This window comes from Gasterosteus aculeatus, chromosome 2, assembly GCF_964276395.1.
Source record: "Gasterosteus aculeatus chromosome 2, fGasAcu3.hap1.1, whole genome shotgun sequence".
NCBI lineage: Eukaryota > Metazoa > Chordata > Actinopteri > Perciformes > Gasterosteidae > Gasterosteus > Gasterosteus aculeatus.
In genome coordinates this window covers 19,250,276-19,271,387 of record NC_135689.1, presented here as the reverse complement: position 1 = coordinate 19,271,387, position 21,112 = coordinate 19,250,276, and the positions used below count along the sequence as shown (strand labels likewise).

Sequence of the window (21,112 nt, the reverse complement as noted above, 5' to 3'; positions counted from 1 at the left end):
GTTATGATGACTTTGTCCACTTCTTAAATACAGTCCGTGGTCCCTGAGTGGCATGTCTGGTTTTTACGTGGTCCATCCTCGTGGGCTCTGCTGTCACTGTCTAAAGCGGGTCCAGCTTTAAGGTCAAAGGCCTGAGCAGACTGTTACTGTTTGCTACTTTCAGGGAGCCTTAAGACGTTTTATTCTGAACATCACACTAAATGAATCCTTCATTAAGTAATCTTCTCACCATTACACACCGGAAATGAAATAAAAAGCTTGTGTCTCATGTCTGTGATGAGGATGTGAAGGAACACTATGAACTAGTAAAAAGGCGTAAATCTCAAAGACCGTATTAAGAAGTGGACGTAGTCCTCACGACGTTACCCATTGGTTTGTGGGGTGGCCCTTTTGAAGCCTGGACTTTATTGCTGCCATCATCTCGGGTTGCTTCTGTAGCCATGTTGTGCAACTAATGAACGGAGGGAGTTTAACACTGTGAATGTGTCCTTTTTGTCTTAACTGGATGAACTGGAAGGGTCGCGATCAACGCTCGTATTAGGCCGCTGTATTAAGAACCCAATGACGTCAGACATTCATCAACATTGGGAGCACTTTATTGCGTCGCATCAAGTTGGTGTTAGGTTCATCCTATCAATTAGTCAGAAAAATCTTCAGATTTCTTCAGAAGATCAGAAGTTAGGAGCAGAATGTATCTACAGGAGAGTGGTACAAATCGTTGCATACACAAGACACAAGCAACACTAACGTGAAAGGATGGTGTTTGAATGTACAGAAAGAATAGCTCACATGTTAAGAGCCTATTTTACTTGCTTCTAAAATGGATGCAAAATATAAAAGGAGGGAGGGACATTTTTACAATTTCTGGACAGGTGCTGTGAATTCGGACATGAGTCAACTAACAAAAAATGTTTTTTAAAAAAAAGGTAAAAATAAATAGAATTCCTTTCTCGTTGAAAAAAGTACAGATGACGATGTGAGTCAGAGGGGGCATAACCAGTATTCATAAATATGAAAATAATAAACAACAACATTTGTAACAGATAATAAATACAAAATAAATTAAATTTGAAAAACTAGTAAAAGATTTTCACGTGCGGCATCACAGAGTAACGGCACCTTTGTATATCAAACATTTTGTCTGATTTAAGGGAGGGATTTGTACAAGATGGAAGAAGACGTCCGGCTTGGCTAAACACTCTTCGAATGTGACTGAACCACAGGTAGTCTGACATATGGGGTGGGGCGGGTGAGGGCGCTTTATCCCGTCACTCGGCAGAAAGCGCAAGGAGGCGTTGTTCCATTAGCATGAAATGTTTGTGTGCAAAACACATAACAATCATCCAATGGAGGCAGTTGTTTCTCCCATTTTTACCAGCTTTTAAAAAGCCCCTAATATAAAAAGTAGACTAAATCTCAGCAGCCAAATGAAACTTGCTTGTAATAGGACTTAAGTTAAAAAAAGAATACAAATAAATTGTGCACCTATTTGTAGCAATGTTATTCTGCAACATACATTTTACAGTCGCCTCAGATTTAATCAATAGCGCTGTTTAAAAAAGGTTTTAAAAAGAAGACATTTAGTCAACATAAGAAAAACATGGTGTTGAAGTAAAATATATTACACAAATGGAAAAAGGGGAAGCAAAATCAATACTGAAGTGGTAAAACCTATAAAATCCTTAATTCCCTTGGGCATTATTCATGTATTTGTGCATTTATTATACAAAAAGTCAGTTATAACATCTGTTCTCATTGAACTAGTATGATGCTTTTGGTGCTGCTGTGATGGGTTCTGTCTGCATGTAGCTCATCTTCCTTTGTAATCTCAAGGACGGATCAGTTCAATGAGGTCGCCATAAGTTCCTCTGCCAGATAGTCTGGTAATAAAGAGACAAACGTTGGTTGCACGCACTACTTGTGTGTGCCTAAGAAAAGGAACAATCCCAATAGCAACGGCTCATCGGGACAGTATTCGTGTACCACATCCTCAGCAAATTCAAATCAACGCTCTCAAAAAATAGATCAGGTCAAACTACAGGCAATATTTAAAAATTGGAGTAAAAGCACAAGTGGCAATGTGAAGCTCAAAAACGTGTTCGCACGGGACAACAGCTAAGGAAAGGTCACAGAGTAAGACTAGGTACAATGATTTTAGAAAGATAAAAGCCCAACGAAGACATCGTTCCGATACGATAAGCGGCTGCTCAGGTCCTTTCTCTAAGACTTCAACTCATAGTGGAAGACATTTGAGTCTTGACGTTTCCTTCTCGTCCACAGCGTGTTCATCAGGCCGACAGCAGAGGACTCATTCGTAGAAACCTGTAGTTGGTCAGAAAAACCATTAAGTCCAGGGAGACGCGTTGAGCGAGAGGAGGAATCAAAAGAGTCTCTTCTCATATTGTGTCTCCGTTTAGAGTGAACACAACAGGGGGACTCCTTATGAGGGACAAAACCATTTTGTTTTAATTTGGCTTGATTTCTCAGGATCTTCTTTCTTCTGGCCCTCAGCTGTGTCACTTAAGTCCCATTGTTGGGACATGTGGAAATTCAAGTAGGTCTCACTGTACCTCCTGGACACATCCTCTGTCCTACTTCGCCTCAAGGAAACGAGGGAGGGCTTTCCTCCGGGAGACAGAACCTTGGTCCCTATCGTTGTCCATCACCTTGAGGTAAAAAGATGAATTCCATCCCGTCTTTTGGGTCATAGGTCCGTGACCTTATTTTCTACAGCGGCAGCGATCTGTTGGAGCCTGTAACCAAGCTGCATCTTCTGGGCAGTGGCGTCCTCCTCCAAGGCCGTGATGATCTGACCGGAGATGGAAACCATTAAGATCCTTGAATTACATACTTGTGGAATATTGTGAAAATGCCTCAAAAGGCTTTTTCTTTAGTGGAACATAGAAGCTGACTGAAAAAATGTTGAACTGTTGAAAACAATCAGCAGTTCTAGAAGGTTTTAGTCAACATCGAAAAACCAATGAAATGTCTTTTAAAATCAATAGAGTAATTAAAAACCATAACGTGTACTTAGAGCTACAGTGGGCGGGGCTTATGGTATACACATTATTATTTACCTGCTGTTGAGCTGTATTTTCGGAGCTTACAGAGATGTGTGTGTGTTGCAGCATACTCACTTGATCATAGTATTTGTTGATGTACTTGTACAGCTCGTGTAAAGCCACGAGTGAGTTGACCTCGGCGGCATAGTTCTGTTTGGTGAGAGTAGAAACACAGACAGGAGCGGAAACGTCAGGCTGTTAAAACGTTGCCATTCATGTTTTATTTCTAACTCCACTTCCGGCTTGTCGGGCGCCCATCCAGATGGAAACAATTCATGTGTTCAACATTTAGCTCTTTATTCTTGCAAAATGGGAGAAAACAGAGAGCGGTTAACGTACTCGAGAGAGTTCTGCTAGAGCCGAGTTCATCTCCTGGTCACTGGCGGAGATGGTCTGGCGGATGTCTGCGTAGTACCTGCCGGGTGGGGGGGTTCAAGAGAGGAGTGAAGACACGAGTACAGAAAAGAACAAAATAGAATAACTGATGAAATAAAAATCAAAACAGCTCTTTCTGCTGGTTCATTGTTTTGCAGTATAAAACGTGCACTTTGAAGGCAGTTCAAAGCTTCGAGTGTCTCGAGTCCCTTCGTGGTAGTATTTCAACTGCATAATTTAAATCAATGTTTTTAATCTCCTCTGAAACCTGCAGTTACATTTTTCTTTTTCCGCGACAGTGAACACAAACAAACAAACATCGGCTGTACGTTGGAGTCTGCTCAGGGTGATTATTCTCCGTGTCTCTTTGAAACAACCCTTTCATGTTACACACCGGTTTCGGCCGTTGCTCTTATACAATAATGATGAGAGCAGCTTTGAATACGAGTATGAACAGGAGTTTGTCTGCACCGATGAGCCGTTGGGGCCGTTCGTTAAAATGCATGTGCTGTGTAGAGGTCAATAGTTTACATGGAGATGCACAGCTGCTCTGGCAAAACTTGACACGACAGACTTCTTTTCAAAAGGGACACGTCATGAAAAACTAACTTTTGTGCTCATGCATTTGGTTATTCGTTAGTGCTTGCCCACCCACTTACTGTGAAAAGAAAAGCACATGCACTTAAACAGAGCATTTAGAAGTATAAGGAATAATAAGAATATTTTAACAGATGATATGAGAAAAATCTTTACTTTAAAGCATTTCAACATGTTCTGAAATCAAAATGGTTAATTAAACTGAATAACTCGGGAGCGAGGGGAGGGGGTATGAGGAGAAAGAGAACATTGTATCCTTTTTAAAATGTATATTTAGAGACAATGGAGGCTGCTAAACAGCCGTATTCATCAGATAAACATCTTGCCATGCAAAGCCTGAATACGTCCCCAGTGGAATCAAAGGGGAGCAGTCTGCTCTCAGACCGTCCATGCATGGAAGCCTCGCGGGCTTGATCTCCCCTCTGTCTGGTACTGACAGATTGTCCTCGGCCCCCCCTACCCCCTCCCTGCCTCCCTCATCCAGAAGGTTTTGGTGCCTGGGGTCAGTGGGGGGACTGCGTGCCATATCCATACCTCTCCACCATCTGCTTGTAGCGCGGGATGTCTCTGGCATACAGCAACTTGTTGATGGGCGAGTCCTGTGCGAGGAAGACCAATGCATCAGACGCGTCCTGGATCTGAACGGTGTACGTTTTGTAGAAGTTGGCAGCGACGAGCTCACCCGTCCCAGCTTGTGGTCGGCGATGGTGCAGGAGTCCATGAAGGTCTGGGCGATGACGGACAGCACGGCGTCCACGTGGTCCGAGGTCTGCACGTCGAAGATGAACTGCGGGTTCTTCAGGATGTTGATCCAGAAGCGCAGCGGCAAGCTGTGCGGCGAGACACGAAAGTTGTGATGTTTATTAAGAAAGCGCATTGATATGCAACCGGAAACAAACCTAAACAACGATGCAGGTGTTTATGATGTAGCGTATGCGACCAGGTAAAGGACACTCGTTAGGAATTGTGGGAGAATTTGTAAACGGACGTTTTTATAGTTCGTAAAAAAACTATGGTCGTTACTGGTGCCCCCCCCCATTTGTTTCAATAAATAGAGACTCTTTGAATTCTCCATTCACCCCACTGAGTTTTCTTTAAGAACACCCGTGTCGCTTTATCAGCACGGCTCACCGTGTCATTATGGTCTTAAAGGTTCCTTTACTTTACCGACTCTTTATTGCTGCCCGTGTGGTGTTGCAACCACAGTCTGTATACAAGTATTGTACGTTGTGTTTGTCTGCTAACTGAAATGACCATATATCCAAGTGACGTAGAAATGGTGTACACAGCTCTGGTAGCGGCAGTTAATCACAGAAAGCCCTACACCTGCTTCATGGTCTATTTGACTATAAATGGACCATAATGTACTAAATTAACATCATGTTGTATTGAAGAAGACTTTAGATTGAGACTGTACGTTGAGATTGTTTACAATGTTCACTAAGGCAATAAATCATGAGAGACTTCGAGCCTAATGTGTCCATCACGTTTTTGGACACTTGATATTGGATTCACGCGGCAAAACCAAAGGTTGCCTTCGGCAATCGCAGCAACAGAATTTCTCCGCTCAAGGTCAATAAAGGTTTATCGTATCTTGACCCTTGACCCTTTGATAAAATGAGCTGTGACAATATTTGCAGGAATCAACATCCACGCCTCTTGTGTGTTGGTTACCTGTTGGTTTTCCAGATGTGGATGGTCTCTGGGTCTGTGATGTTGTGCTGCAGTGCCTGCTCGTCCAGCAGGTCGAAAAAGTATTTGACCGCCAGAGGCACGGGGCGACTGGTGCTGAGGATGGCCGTGAACAAATCGTCCACGAACTTCTGCAGCGTGCCCTGAGTCGGAGGAGCAGAGGACCACATCACACATCTGTAACCCGTACTAATCTGTGCCGGCCAGGAAACGTCTCACTTCGACTACGTGGAACTACAGAGAAGCGACCGGAGTCGTGAGCCCGACCGTCTTGCTTTGCTGCCAAAGACAAAGATTAGCTTTTTTGTGGCCAACATCTACACGCCTTGACGGGCTGGTGCTCGGGGGTCCTGGTTTACCTTCATGGAGAGCAGCCGCGTGAGGTAGATCTCGGGGATGGCCTTGGCCCTCTCGCCGCCGCGCTCCCTCACGCTGCCCCTCCTGTGATTGGGCAGCTCCGACTCCTCGCCGGCCTTCACCAGATGCCAGAGCCTCACGCCTCCCTCCTCCCCGTCGTCCAGCATGGGGGTCTCTGGTGGGAGGGGTCAGAGGTCGGTTCAGTACGGCTGGCGGGTTGAGACGCACTGAGCGAGGCCTTGTTACAGCTCTGAACTGAGGTTCGGGGGGTCTGATGCCTGCCCTGCTGACACACTGTCCCCCTCGTCCCCAACCCCCACCTCCCAACCACCAGGCACTCAGACACACGCTTACACACAGTTAAAATTTGTTATCTCCTCTCCGTCCTACTTTAAATATCCATTGTATAGATGTGTACACAGAATATCTGTGTGGATGTTCAGTATTTGTCTGTTTATGTTTAGATTGAAATGTGAAACTGTGAATACTACTTAACCTCATTTCACACCCCTCAGTCACCCATACGATGGACACACACACACACACACACACACACACACACACACACACACACACAAACAGTGTGTCCATGTATGATTCACTGGATTGTATTTGTGTACATGGACAGTTGTTTTTAAACTACTAAATCTAGGTCCCACCTCATCCTACCCAATGGAACAGAAGCCCCGTGGTCAAACAGCGCCCTCCCCTGGTTGTCCACGCCGCGTTCAGCTGTCACACCACTGCGTTGGCTTTCCTGGCGGTGCGGCGGTGACATGGACACAGCCGCTCGCGCACACACGACACACACTTGGACATGAGCGTGTTGCTCCAGCTGAAGGTGTTTTTCGGGGACACTCACTTTCTCCCGGCATGTAATCGTGGCTGTCGTGGAGGTGGTTTTTGGTATTCCTCGGGACGAGGGCCACCGTCGCTCCGTCGGGGACCTGCGTCCCAGAGAGACACAACAATGTTCACACTTCCCGCTCATTGTGCGCGTGCATGTTTTAGCGATGCTGTGACTTGCTCCCACCTTGTAGTGTTGCAGTGTATTGAGGCGCTTCCAAGAGCCTTGCACTACTGACGTGAGATCCTCGTCTGATAAGATCAGGTGACCCGCGACACCTGCACGCCACTCTGCACGGGAAGGAAAATGAATATTCACTTCAATTTGGGCTTCTGCTTTTTTTTTTGTAACAAAGAATTGTTAAATTACATCCTAATCACATATGTTACTCAATATTGCTGGATAAAAGAAATGAAGTGGTGTTGTGAAAGGAAGTGCACCTACCGAGGTGTAACGAGTCGACGTGTGGCCTCAGGGAAAAGGAAGTTCCCTTCCAGGTTTGCTCCAGGAGTTTCTCCTTCACTTGGGTGATGGTGTCACAGTCCAGGACTTTGGCCGGCACCGTCTGCGTGGTGGTGCCTCCGCTGGTGGCCGCGGCGGCCGTCGCTACGTTTAGGGTCTGAGCGGATGAGCAACAGGTTAGTGGTGGAAATTTTGGAAATACTGCCATGCAGAAAGGTTGTGTGCAGTTGTTCGTAGCTGTTTGAGTAAAACTTAATTTAACGATTCAATTCGAATGGAAAAGGTAGTCAGATATCATTTATATATTTAAACGCGTGTTCTGACCAGTGTGCGGTACTCCACGTCCTCTCGCAGCAGCCTGTTGTCGTTCAGCGTGTACTTGGCTTTTCCCGTCACAGCGTCCACAGGTCCTTTGTCCACCTGATGCTTTATCGCTCTGAACAGCATGTAGAACGACTCACCTGCAGACTCCTGGCCGAGCGCGAGAGAGGGAAGGTCAACACTGTCCCGCCACGGCAGAATTTCAATTAGGATTTGTTTGGTGACTGTCCTAACCGAGTCCTTTGCTTCTGGGCGGATTGGCCACCAGCCCACTCAAACATGCACGTATGTGATGCACGTGTCTTAATAAGTGTTAGGAGTTTCTAACTGTAAATATGTGCCATTTCTGTATAGAAGAAGTATGAACATTATGGATTGTTGTGGAGAACTTTGCAGCACTAATGTTTGTGCTCAAGAAGGGGTCCAAGGATAAAATAAATTCACTAATCTTTGTCCCAGAGTAACAAACACTAGCAGACGTACCCTCAGAAAGGTAAAGAGACAGATGGACATCCAGTTCGTCAAAAGCTTCTCAACCACTGATTCCGTTCTGGAAAAAGAAAAAAGGAAGCAGAAGATTGATAGAGGAATGTTCTGAAGAAGACCTCGATGATGTGACCACCCGGCCTCTCCTCACCTCCTGAGCATCAGCTTGGGGTTCTTGGCCACGTACTGTTCCACGAGATCGTTGAGCAGCGTCTTCAGGATGTCCGTGAAGTACTCCAGTTTGCCGTGCAGGGCCACGGTCAGCAGGGAGGCCACGTAGGCCCGATCCCTCGGGGAGAACGTCCGCTGGACCTCCAAAGTGTGGATGAACTGGAGACAACAGGGATAAGAAGATGTGGGGATAAATTTTGACTTGTATCAGCGAGCCCTCGAGAAAGTCTATATTTAACGCTTTGGTAGTGATTCCGACAAAAAGGACGGAAATATTGATTTAGAGACCCGTCCCAATAACAAACTTCTGACCTTGGTGAGGAAGAGTTTGCTGTTGAGCAGATTGGACAGCTGAACTAGCCCTTGCTCCACTGTCTGCCTGCGGCTCTCTGGGACGTCCAGATCACGTCTCAGGGGCGACTCCTGGTGGCCAGGGAAGAAAATGCGCTCTGCGTACGCCCGGTAATCCAGGATGGGGATCCCCGAACCCACCAAATCACTGGACATGTCCATCATCTCTGTCATCAAGTCTGAAGGGGGGAGAGAAAGAGGGCTTCAGTTTGTGTATCTTTCCTGAGGTCCGGACAATTGGTGAGCTATTAATTTTTTGTATTTTTTTATTATTTACTAAAAGTGAAGAAGATTGTACCTGTGAACTCCTTCTTACAGCGATCTCTCACACTGGTCTCCAGGTTCTCCAGCTGGATCTGCACCTTCTTGTAGTCCCTCATGGCCTGTTTACTCTTCCTCCTGACAAACAAGCAGGATGCAGACAAACAGTGGAGTAAAGAGATTAACAAGCCGGTTATATTAGAAGGTGGTAGGGGAGGAAAAACAAAGAGGAAGATGAAGGAAGGGAGAAAAGGAGAAGTAGGCAGAAGGAGGAAACAAATAAAAAGAGAAGGAAGAAGAAGAAAGAAGGTAACAGAAAGAAGAACGAAGGAAGGAAGAAGAACATAAGAAGAAAAAGAAGAAATAGGGGAAAGGGAAAAGGGAAAAGAAAAAAAGTCTCTCTCACACACACCCACACACACACACACACACACACACAGACTCGTATTTCAGCGCTAGTCTAGTCAAGAAGACATAAAGTTCAAAATCTGTCACAACTGCAAGTCCAAAATAGTTTGACGAGACACTTTTCATGTAGTATTTCATAGTGACTGACGCGCAGCATAATGCGTTATTGTCAAGCTCTTAAGAGGAAAAAGTATTATTGGATGAAAATAAATAATAACGCCAAAATGACGTGTTCACATGTGATCTTCTTAATGTAGTTTTTTAAATACAGTCTGTGTTTACCTGTATATGAGGACGATCATGAGCACAATGAGAGCCACTATGGAAGCCCCCACCCCGACCCCCACCTGGGCCTCCAGAGGGAACGTGGACTGGGCCTGCCTGTCGTACTGCACTCGGCCCAGAGAGAAGTTCAGGTTCCCCATTCTCACCTGGAAAACACACTTATAGATCAATCAAATGCAAATCAGTTTCACTTCACTTTTTATATGATGTGATTTTCATATCCAAAATGTTTGAATCTAACAAAATGTTGTCAAAGCCACCCGTAGCTGCTGGCATTGACCATGAACATGAATATGAAGATGAATAACGTTGACTCACTGTGAACTCCGGCAGACTGTCCAGCCCTTCCTGTCTCTTGCCCGCTGTGACTGAGGGCTGCTGAGCTGGCGGCTCACAGTACAGGTGGTTGTGTGTCAGCGTCTTGACGGAGCACAGCCCCGCCCCTATCCGAGCCTCCACTTCCTGCTTGTAGATCGCCAGATCCAGGTTCTCTCCCTGGAGCGGTGAGGTGTAGAATGAGTGAGTCTACAGTATTTACAGTGTCTCGGGGGTTTGAGTGCTGATAGTTCTGACAATCATCACTGCGCCGTAGTTACCTCGACGGAGATGATGCTGCCGGGTTTGTGGTGATACGGTTTGCTTGGATCGTTCTGGTTCAGCAGGTACAGCTGTGGGTTGGGCTCATAGCTGAAGTCCTCGCTCCCCACGCTGCGGAAGTCAAAATGGAGGCTGTCCAACAGGAAGTGAACTTTGACCCTGGCCCTCCTGGCCTGTGGACCCACAGCCGGAGTGGGACACAGGATGAGGGTGGAGCCATTGACTGTACAGCGAGACTCGAACTGGAGGAGGGAGCAAAACAACGATGGATGTTACAGAAATATGAGCTTTTTAAAAAAAAGCACACTGATGCACACAGTTGTATGCTACGTACCTGTTTGACGTGACAGAGCGTACCCTCGGGGCACTCCGCCTCCGGGACGATCCTCCTCCATCTCTTCACTGGTCCCGGACGATCCCGTCCTTCACTCCTCCTCTTGCTCCTCTTCCTCCTGGGAGGGAGAGTGTCGGGGGGACTGAAGGTCACCCTCATTTTGGGCTCCTGGACAACATCCAGGTTCTGACCGGAGACCCTGATGATTCGGCCTCCACTAGGGGGGGGGAGAAAACCATTCCCTGTCTCATTGCTTGTTTGTCATGACCAGTAGAAGATCGTCTTCGATAGATCTCTTCCTAAAGTAAGACTTTAAAAAGTCGCTGTGTCCAGGCCGCAAGCTGCACTTATAATCTATATCATGTACATTGTGAGCATTGCTTTACTGAGACGGATACCTGAGGAAGCTTTTGGACGGAGCAGCCTTTGAGATGTTGGGGTTGGGGGTGTAGTGATACACCAGACCCTGTAGGTGGCGCTCCGTACTACCAAACCGCACGGTGATGCCATGCTCTCCCGTTCTGTTGCTGCCTCTGGTCAAACAGTTGATCTGATCCTCCTGGATGTTGAGCCTGAGCAGAGGAGACGTTGCTTTTTTACCCTCGCTGATCCAAATCAAAAAGTCGTCCTTCATAACGGTCAGTGTCGAAACGATCGATGACACTCACACCACACACGGCACTCCTCCGATCAGGACGCCGACCTCGCTCGGGTGTCCGGTCCTCAGCCTGCGGCCTCTGATGGTGAGAGAGGAGCCCCCCGCCTTGGGCCCTCTCTGTGGGAAGACGCCGCTCAGCACGGGATCCTGGTAATGGAAGGACGAGGAGAAGACGGGAAGACGTACGATCAATAAGCTGATACAGAGCTGGAAATGTATCGGGAAGATGAAAGAGACACAGGGGCATTCTGGGAAAACTGTCGCCTCACAGCAACTCATTTGCTGTCAGATCTACAGTCCTCGCACTGATGTAGTAACGAGTCACTTAACATTTAACACAGATTGTTAAGTTTAAAATGTACTTTAAAGGTTTTGGAAACTTCTTGTGCTGTATCTAAACTATATGTTAGGATACAATAAAGCCAGTTTGATTCTGATCATTTTTCCACACAGTATAATCATAAAGAGCTAATAAGGAATCAAACTAATAAGTGGTATTGATGAGTACTTGACACAATCCCAAGATACATGTTTTATTTTAGGATTCTGCCTCATTTGCATATTTCAATATCACTTTTCAGAAAACATCCGTCTGATCAACCTTTTAGGCTCAGCTGTCAAAGAGGTGCTTTATTTTGAAAAGCTTTCATGCTCAATGTCCACCCATCCCACGTCCCTTATTTGAGACTTTTTCTCGCTTGGGTCACTTTGGGTTGTTAAATATTAAATTCACAATCAGAATAGCAATAAATACAAAAGCAAATCCTAAATAAATAATACAACCGCATGCCGCAGTAGAAATGGAAACATTAATATAGAATGCTAATTACAGGTTATTCACATATTGTACAATACGCTGCTCTGACAATGATACCTGGGTGTCATTATTAATATAGTACATTGCAAATGTGTGCAGACCATAGAATGTTTATAAGAGGTGGACGTAGTCATCTTGCAATGAAATAATACAACTTTATCGAGTTTTCTCGATGCTCAAAGAATATTTGTTAGAAAAATGACAAAAACCAAATGAGGTGAGACAAAATTAATTTAGCAGTTTGCCATGAGGATGAGCTGACAGGCGGGTGGGACTGTGATCACACGGCTCATTTTCATGAACAAATGTCACCTCATTTCCTTTTTTCCCTTTGCAGACAGAACCATCGAGGCGTTTACCTGGAAGCTGAAGATCTGAGCGGACAGTCCGAGTCCTCCTCCGCTCACTCGGACCGAGGCCTGGCCGCTCTTCTCTCGTCCGCTGCTCGTCGTCTCGCACACTATCCTGCGGGAACCGAGACATAATTGTCATAATTGATTGATGAAATCTTTGGTTCTTAAAGTGACCTTTTAACCTCAAAAAGGGGATATTTGTGCAAAATTTCAGAAAGATCCGCTCCATGTGTTCCCCCGATGCCTTCACCACAATGTGGCATTTGTGAGTGACCTTGACCTTTTAACCTCAAAATGTCTACAGTTCATCCGTAAGGAAAAGGGCAACTCGCCTTGAGGAGACCTCGTATCGGCTGTGGATGACGCTGCAGGGGACTCCGGCCACCAACACCGACTGCTGGATGTCTACAGCTCTCTGGCCAAGGTTAGAACCCGAAATAGTGACGACCGTCCCCCCCTCCACGGGCCCCGAAACCGGGTCCAGCTGAAAGACGAGAGGAGCAAAAGTTAGAAACGTACTTCCTGATTGTTGCCTGGGATTGCATAGCAGTGTGGTGAATGGAGCCCAGTAGGGATGGACTGCAGACAGGAACCTTCTTTACAACAACGGAAGCAAAGAGGTGTTTTTCAAGCCAAGGTCCCTTTCCAGGTGGCGTAGTACAGACTGACATGGGGGGAACGGAGACATTCAACAAGAGGTTTCATGTTTCAGCGATCAATCTCAGACTAATGAAAGAGAATAAAACATCCGGCTGTCAAAACCAAAAAGCAACTAATATCATATTCTGTCAGAAAACCTTTGAATCACTCTAACCCTTTTCTGGGGTTCTGTCACTTTTTTTCCCTCCTCGGTTAATGAAGAAAGAAAAAGGAAGAAATAATTAGTTGATGTCAATTTCATTTCGTGTTCCAGGGACGTGGCGAGGAGCTCTTACGTAGTGGATGACGGGCGCGGGACACGTGTGTTTCACCTCCTCGGCGCAGGAGTCCCGGTACACGCAGCGGGAGCCGGACACGCCGGCGCACCACACGCAGCCGTACTTGGGGTCGGCGGTGCGACACCGGCTGCAGTCCGACCGCCCCACGGAACAATTGAACAGAGTCACTGAGACAGAAGAGAGACGGGGAAAGTCCGTGAGAAAAGGACGTCATCGGCCGTCGTACGACACGCGTCGGACATCCAGGGGGGGAACACGCACCGTGCAGGTCTTCGACGCTGTCGATGAGGAAGGAGTTCTTCCTCCTCACATTGATGGCGGCCAGGTATTCCTCCAGCGAGGCGGCGTAGGAGTACTGGAACCAAAAGCAGCATGTTGCAGATCACGAGGATCCCGGATCAGATCAGCACAAAAGAGGCAGCAATAGATCCGGTCCAACATAATGTTATTGTTTATATATATATACTATAAACTGCTTCGAGTTTAGTTTAAACAGCTCATAATTAATCTCTAATATCTATTTATGTTGTTCATTGTGTCGATTCGTTCCAGATCCCCACCAACGCCAAGTGTTCCGAGATCCCATTTTGATAACGTTAACTTCAGAGGTTAAATCAGAAGCTACACACAGCCTAACATTAATGAACAGTTAGGTTAAGTTAATGTTTGGTTTGGTTGATCTGATGATTTAAAGGCTTGCTTGTTTACCATGCTAAACAAGCAAGCCTTTAAATGCTATAGGATGTGTTGGGTTTACTCCATCAGATCGGGCAATGACGTGTCAATCAAACTAACCCAAACCCTGTTCATAAAGGTCTAATTCTTGTTTTGCTGCTTCACGTTGGGAACTGAACCTAAGTTAAGACAGATCTTTAGGAATATTTTCAAAGATCAAGTCTTCAGGGGCTGTAGAAACATATAGTGAGACAATTATTCACAGACTTAGGAAGTTTGGACTAAACGCCCCGCCCGCCCAGGACGGATCCCTGCATTGCGACTCTGACCTGGTGAGCTTGGCAGGTGATGAAGAAGGCCGATGGATGAGTGGCATCCGCCTCCACGAGGGCTTCCATGACCACAGACTCATTCTCAACGTCCAGCACACACTCGTAGTCCAAGATCTCGTCCTAAATGAGCACGCCACATAAATAAGTGAACACTGTTACAGAACTACGGGTCACTGCAAAAGCTTATGAGGTTTTATGAAGTCTTAACATAATAATGCATATTTTGTCAATCCAGGGAGCCTTTGTATACTCATAACTAGACATAAAATGAACATTAAGAAACTATCTTCCTTTGTTGTAAAACATATGCACAGCATTCCATGTATGAAAGTTATTATTTTATCATTTTTTATATGGTTTTATATACAAATAAACATATTTTTTCCCCCAATATTATTATTATGTTATGTGCTATACAAGTGATGTGTTTTCTTATAATTATTTTTATTATGCGCTGTACAAATCAAGTTATTATTTTATTATGTGCTGTACAAATTAATTGTATTATTATTATGCAATATACAAATGAGGTTCATTATTATCATGTTTATTATGATGATTGTTTAGCAGTTCTTAAGAATTCAGAGGTTATTAAGAAAAGACGAGAGCCATCTAGTCACATTATGTTGGATAGAAGGCCGACTTATCTGACGGCCAGCAATTTACACCCAAATAATCTAGATGGATGGCAGCGGAGGAAAGAGGAACCACGTGGATTTTTGAATTCAGGGTGCAAAGTACCTTTGGGTACTCGTTGATGACCCTGAAGGAACACAGTGTATGAATAACCTGAATGTTTCAGCTGTAAAGGTGCTGTCGGCGATGAGAATCCAATACACTTTTTGTACAGTTGTGAGCGTGCTGTCTTCATACGCCGGTGGGAGTGGAAGCGTATTGAAAACATCAGCAATCTTCCTCCATCATGGCTACCAGGCTGCATTACCTGAAATAGGTTCAGATGTTGTCCCAGCAGAGTGACCTTCCTCTCCACGTTGACAGGGAGAAGAGCGGAATCCCGAACCTTCTCCACACACGGACACTCCTGAGGAAACACGATTCACCATGTAACCATTACAGAGGGATAGATGTAAACAGGTACACCACACAATCCTTTGAACGTGGCTGGTCCAAGCTGCTAAGAACTTCATTCTCTTATTCTACTATGAATGAAGGATATTCTCCCATCGTCCACATCCAGATTTGATCGCGGTATTTCTCTCCAAAAAAATCTTTACAAAGTCCTCTTAGGTTTTTGTAAAACCAAGGTGAACATCCAACTTCTAAGTAGCTGTGCTGGTTTATACTTTCACTTTAAACTTAATAGGAAACAATAAACACACCACAACAAGGAAACATTAAACGTTTGAGAGCAACGTGAAGCGGCCGTAGACTTGACCACAATGTCCCTGAGCTCATTGGACTAAGAGCAGCTCTCACAGGGTGAGATGAACAGGAACGGTACGGAGAGGGAAGACAAGTCCATAAGACCTGCCGGGTTACGCGCATTGAATTTTCTCACAGACTCATGATAAACATCACAGAGAACGCAGGTCTAAGAGTCTTCTGCATAGTCTTTACTTTTAGGATCCAGAGAAGGAACCAGACATTGGCTACTACGTCAAATGTTGGATGACTCAGGGGTATCTACAAAAAATAATCAAATCAATTGGACGACTAGTAGCCCAAACGGTCTCCCCCATCTCTCTGAACAAGAAGGGAGCTGTGTTTATCAGGCTCAAAGAGTCCTCCCTGGCTCCGTATCGCAATAAACTCTAAGCCCGCCAACTTTTCTTTTGGAAGACCAATAAAATGCAGAGGATTTGATGGACCCCTCAGGTGATTGCACACCGCTCAGATATTGGGTTTTCCTGTGGAAAGTTCTTTCACTGGGACTTTAAACAGTTTCTTGTGTCTACTGGAGTGACGACTTGCACGCAAGGCTCCTGCACTCACCGGAAAGAATGAGTGGGCCGATGAATCTAACTGGTAGTCTGCTGCAGACTCAAAGAGGGGGTTGATAACCGTTTCAGGTGCTTGCGAGATAGGCGGCTTTTCGCTGGCACCCACAACGGATGGACCTGTTGCCGAGTCTCCGGCAGTCCCCTCCCACTCACTAAACCACCGGGGCGAGTCCTTCTCTTCGGGGTCCTTAGTGCCGCTGACTGACAGGTCTATTAAACGGGACTCTCCTCTGGAGTCGGTCGGACTTACGTCAAAGGAAGAGCCAAAGGCTTCAGCAGACGGATCTAAAAAGCCCACGTCATGGTCTACCTTTTGGGTAGTGCTGCTGGGTAACGCAGTGGCGGAGTATTTGGCAGTGATATTTAAGCTTTCCGCCTCCTCGTCCTCTGAGAAACTTGCAATGCCGCCGTTTCCATCTGTCGCCCCCTCGCTTGTGGTCGGGACATCGGTGTGCGTTGTCGGGGCTTGGGTGAAAATCACGACAGAAGGGGAGGTTGAGGCCAGCGTGAGGGGGGAGGTGGGCGGTGCGACTGCGGTGGAGGTTAAAGGGACAGCTGCTGTAGTGGGGGGGAGAGGCTCTGTGGGTGAGGGCTGGGTTGTTGTCGTAGCAGCAGCCCGGACAGTAGGTAAAGGGTTCAGATTTCGGGCGGGTGGTGGGACGGTGGGTGTTGGTGGTTTGAACTTGACGATGGAGAAGCACAAGTGTACAAAGCCAGGACGGGACGGGAGGGGGACGGGAGGGGGACGAGGAGAAAACAGCAGGGGAAGACAAAATTAGGATAAAACAGAAAGGGTGCGCTTTAAGAAACAGCTCACGGGAGGAGACAAAAAAAAGAAAACATTATGGCAAAACACTAATAAAAAAGACAAACTACACCGACAGAGCAAACAAACACAAACGCACTAATACGGGCAGCATGTTGCGCATACATGTTCAGCAAAACAAACCTAGTGCTTTCAAATGACATTGTTTTCCCCTAAATATACAGTAAACACTCTTATTAAACCATGCTAAAACTATCGCAGCCTGACACAGCGTCCTGTACTACTTTACATTCATGTGTGTTCAAATTTGTTTTTAGGTGAGACTGACTTAGTACCCTTATTGTAATATCTAAATAAAATCAACGCCACCCCAAGCTCTTTTGGAGCCTTACTGCTGACTCACATTACGGTTGTACACGGTGACTCCTCGGCTGCAGGTGTGTTTGTGCGTGCAGACGTGCTGGTGGATACACCAGCTGCACCCCCAGCGACTGCTGACGCAGCCTTGGCATCTAGCGGAGCACATGGCACAGGTGAGGTCAGAGAGAGCCAGACAAAAACACAGGTGACAATAACAAACGCTCCACTGTGCTATGCATTGATGTGTGGACTCACGGCCTGCGTCCGGAGAGCTGCTGCACCGAGCTGCAGTTGTAGAAGGTGAATTCGGTCTCTGCTACCGTGACGTTTGTGAAACGCAGTGACAGGGCCACCATCACAAACTCTGCGTCAGAAGGAATACATGACTATTTCAGATGATGCAACCAGCTTTGCCGTTGTTCTTTGGCCAGCTTCACAGCGCTCTGGCGATTTTGCAAACATATTTGTTGAAGTCATCGATGTGTAAAAAAGGTGTTGCAACCTCAAGTGCAATTTGAAAATCTAAATGGGACTTCAAGAGTCTCACCACCCACATACGGTTTGTTGTAAACCACCCATCTACCATCTACTGCCTTAATTGACTTAATTATTATTACATAATATTATGGACTCCGTATCCGGGCGTTCCGGGCGATATCACATTAATGGAAGTGAGTTCAGAGGGACTTTTTTTAAAATTTGACAAAAGTTTGTGACGACGGACAGAATCAAGAAGCCTAAGGCCAGCAATGGCATATGTCCGTTCTTTTACTGTGTAAAGTACTGTGACGTCCTTAATGTTTTGTGCGTACTGAGAAGTTCTGAGAATGTCAGGAAAAAGCTCTCACCATCTCCGTGGCGAATGGGGGGCAGACTGCCGGCATCAGGGGTTGAGCATATCACACCGCCGTTGGTGAGTGAAGCCGTAGCTTCTGTGTCCTGGAAGAAGCAGGAGTAGGCCTCTCCTTCTCCCAGACCCGGAAGGCCTTCTACAGACACCGTGATCTGAGGAGAGGAAGACAGAATGGAACGTGGATCTCAAGAAAAGAGAAAACGAAAAAGGTGAGGGACGTGTGGGGAAACCCATTCTCTCCACATTACATCGGTTTTCTCCCCGCGGCTGATGTTATAGAGGCTGAGCCGCTGGATGCTGAGGCACTGCTGCGTCCGGTTGAAACTCCACAGCCACTGGCCCTGAACGGAACCCCGCTGGCACTCCCGCCGCTGGCCACACCTGAAACAACACCGAGAGGTGAGAGAGACAAGGACGACATGAGCGTAGACCCAGGGACACGAGAAGGCGTCGGCTTTCGCCCTGTCGCCACTTGACCACTGACTCACCGTCCCTCCAGGACGCACCAGCCACAGTAGGGGTCATTGGCGGACAGACACGACTGACAGTCCAGGTGGTCTCCGCATTCTGCCACCGGAAGCTTCTTCACCTGAAAGTAAGAGATAAGCAAACCTTAAAAAGCAATCTGTGTGGTGAATTAGGAAGGACACCAGCAGTATGCTGCTAGCGGTGATGGTGTCCTCCTCATAAGACTGTGGTGCATGGAGAAGAGAAGGTGCGCCGGGAACCGGAGGGTTGGCGGTTCCATGCTACATGCCACTGGTCCCGTGTCAAAGTGTGTCCCCGAGCAAGACACCCAACCGCTAAGTGCTCCCCGGCTGCGTTCACGGCAGCCCACTGCTCCCAACAACTTCCTGTATGTGCATGACAATATTTGCCAATTTGGCTTCTTCTTAAAAGTCACAATTAGCAGAATTCAGCATCATTCATCCAGGATGAACAAGACAAATATGAGACTTCTCAGCTCACTCACATCACCGTTTAATAACCTTGTTAGCAATTGATAAGAATCTGAGACCTTCCTTCCATGAGAATCAAACAAGTTATTCAAGAAACTTTCAGGCCGGTTGCAAACTGACTAAAACAGCACACTGGCATTTGTTTTGACTAGAATTAACATTAGCCTTACTGATTTAAATATGCAATAATAGCCCATCAAACTTAGCAGCATAGGTAACCTCTAGTAAACTAGCATTTTCTCGGCCAATAGTGCGAGGCTTATTTCCTTTTAAATGTGCTTATTCTACAACTTTTAATGGTTTTAATCAATATATGGGCTTAACTGCATGTTACCCACTTAAACCCACTTAATCCATTATCATATCAGCTAGCTTACAGATATACGAGTTGAACTAGTTGAGTCTGTTTTACTTACTAAAGATATAGTTATCTTTATAAGTAACTGACATTAAGATTCAAAATGACCATAAATGTCATTTAGCTGATGCTTTAAGTGCATTTCAACCATAAGGATATAAACCCAGAAGAACATGAAACAAGAAAGTGCAATGTCATCAAATGAGCCGATTTACATTAAAAGTACAATTTAAGGTTACCCTACTGCCTTGCATTATTAACCAAGTTGTATATTTCTCATTTACATTTTTTTTACCGCTATTTAAATAACGCAGCGTATTCGTTCAGCTGCATTTCCCTTCCCTGCTCTCCCACCGTCTCACACACACACACACGTCTGTCTCACGTGCCTTTTTTTCAGCAAGCCCCGCAAAATCAGAAAGAAGTTGCAGGCTTTGCGCATGTAGGCTGTAACAACAAGTAGTATAGGGTGTGAAATGTGTACTACAGCTATGGGAGTAGTATATAGTGTGAATTGTGTATAATTCTATCTAGCCCCCCACACATTGATCGGTGGGAAACACGGTGTTCACTGCTTCCTATTCTTTTATGATTTTTCTCCACGAGAGAAACACAGCTTGAGGAAGTATCAAAGCCTGAAAAAACTGAGCATTTGTCCGACGTTGAATGAAAAGCCTTGTTCTTGTGTGTGGAGACATCTGGGCAAGTGGTTTAACGAGCAGACGCTCCAAAAGTTGACACATCTTGTTGACTAGTTCAAAGATAAGCTTAGATTTAAAAGAGAAAATTACATTTCAATACCTATAACGATCCAAAATAGCGTACACTTTGTATACTTACAGTAGTTCTGGTCATGACGTAGATGTGTGCCCCAGTCCGGTCCAAGAGAAGATCCCCGTTGATGGGTGAGTTGAGCTGGATCGTGGTGTTTGCGTATACCTCCGCCTGGCCGTCTTGGCCCAGATATACCTGTAGAAAAACACCAGACATGTTGGTATATTCTTTACTCTGCAACGTTAAAGAAAAAGAATCTCAAAGGAATATCATCTTCGGGCTTACAAATAAAACGCAAATCAATTCGCCCTCGCAAAAGAATGGCAGTGGAAGTGGCAGTGAATGTGATTACGGCAGAGTCAAATCTAATATGAAACACAGGAAGACACCTCCGGCTTAAGTGATTCCCAGGCATTCAAACTCTCATGTTACCTCATGTTGATGGGATTAGCAGAGGTTTTCGTGCCTCCTTTCCAGAAGCGTCTCACTTGATCGCCATGAACAGGATGGAGAATCAGTTTCCCCATTATGGGATGCACTCAACGCATAATGGCATTATGGGATGGTAGCATGGGCTGGTGCTCTGTTTTACGCAGCGGCAACTTCTATGCAGTTTGGATGTCACATTTTGTAAAGATTGTGACGCTTTACTGTAGATGTAACACCCGTGCAACAGGTGTGCAAAATATCTAACTGGGTAAT

General features: G+C 45.9%; 1 protein-coding gene across 3 annotated transcripts in view; it reads right to left on the bottom strand.

The window, feature by feature from the left end:
- Window positions 1-578: 578 nt before the first annotated feature.
- The window catches only part of plxnb1a (plexin b1a), a 48,793-nt gene continuing 28,259 nt past the window's right edge, over window positions 579-21,112 (bottom strand). Inside the window, exons 5-38 of one of the 3 annotated variants that reach the window (XM_040192804.2) lie at window positions 20,477-20,605; window positions 18,808-18,908; window positions 18,568-18,700; window positions 18,315-18,471; window positions 17,722-17,830; window positions 17,510-17,618; window positions 16,333-17,022; window positions 15,323-15,421; window positions 14,377-14,499; window positions 13,634-13,727; window positions 13,370-13,539; window positions 12,767-12,918; window positions 12,441-12,546; window positions 11,275-11,411; window positions 11,005-11,178; window positions 10,607-10,823; window positions 10,272-10,514; window positions 9,994-10,170; window positions 9,673-9,821; window positions 9,020-9,120; window positions 8,683-8,900; window positions 8,351-8,529; window positions 8,197-8,263; window positions 7,717-7,863; window positions 7,375-7,549; window positions 7,117-7,220; window positions 6,946-7,030; window positions 6,086-6,258; window positions 5,709-5,869; window positions 4,717-4,864; window positions 4,569-4,633; window positions 3,402-3,477; window positions 3,138-3,212; window positions 579-2,809 (exon numbers count right to left, since the gene is read on the bottom strand). In XM_040192804.2, the coding sequence (XP_040048738.2) occupies window positions 2,705-2,809; window positions 3,138-3,212; window positions 3,402-3,477; window positions 4,569-4,633; window positions 4,717-4,864; window positions 5,709-5,869; window positions 6,086-6,258; window positions 6,946-7,030; window positions 7,117-7,220; window positions 7,375-7,549; window positions 7,717-7,863; window positions 8,197-8,263; window positions 8,351-8,529; window positions 8,683-8,900; window positions 9,020-9,120; window positions 9,673-9,821; window positions 9,994-10,170; window positions 10,272-10,514; window positions 10,607-10,823; window positions 11,005-11,178; window positions 11,275-11,411; window positions 12,441-12,546; window positions 12,767-12,918; window positions 13,370-13,539; window positions 13,634-13,727; window positions 14,377-14,499; window positions 15,323-15,421; window positions 16,333-17,022; window positions 17,510-17,618; window positions 17,722-17,830; window positions 18,315-18,471; window positions 18,568-18,700; window positions 18,808-18,908; window positions 20,477-20,605 (5,148 nt within the window). In that variant the 3' untranslated portion in view covers window positions 579-2,704. The remainder of the gene's footprint in view (window positions 2,810-3,137; window positions 3,213-3,401; window positions 3,478-4,568; window positions 4,634-4,716; window positions 4,865-5,708; window positions 5,870-6,085; window positions 6,259-6,945; window positions 7,031-7,116; window positions 7,221-7,374; window positions 7,550-7,716; window positions 7,864-8,196; window positions 8,264-8,350; window positions 8,530-8,682; window positions 8,901-9,019; window positions 9,121-9,672; window positions 9,822-9,993; window positions 10,171-10,271; window positions 10,515-10,606; window positions 10,824-11,004; window positions 11,179-11,274; window positions 11,412-12,440; window positions 12,547-12,766; window positions 12,919-13,369; window positions 13,540-13,633; window positions 13,728-14,376; window positions 14,500-15,322; window positions 15,422-16,332; window positions 17,023-17,509; window positions 17,619-17,721; window positions 17,831-18,314; window positions 18,472-18,567; window positions 18,701-18,807; window positions 18,909-20,476; window positions 20,606-21,112) is intronic. The other 2 variants (XM_040192805.2, XM_040192806.2) reach the window with 2 other exon arrangements.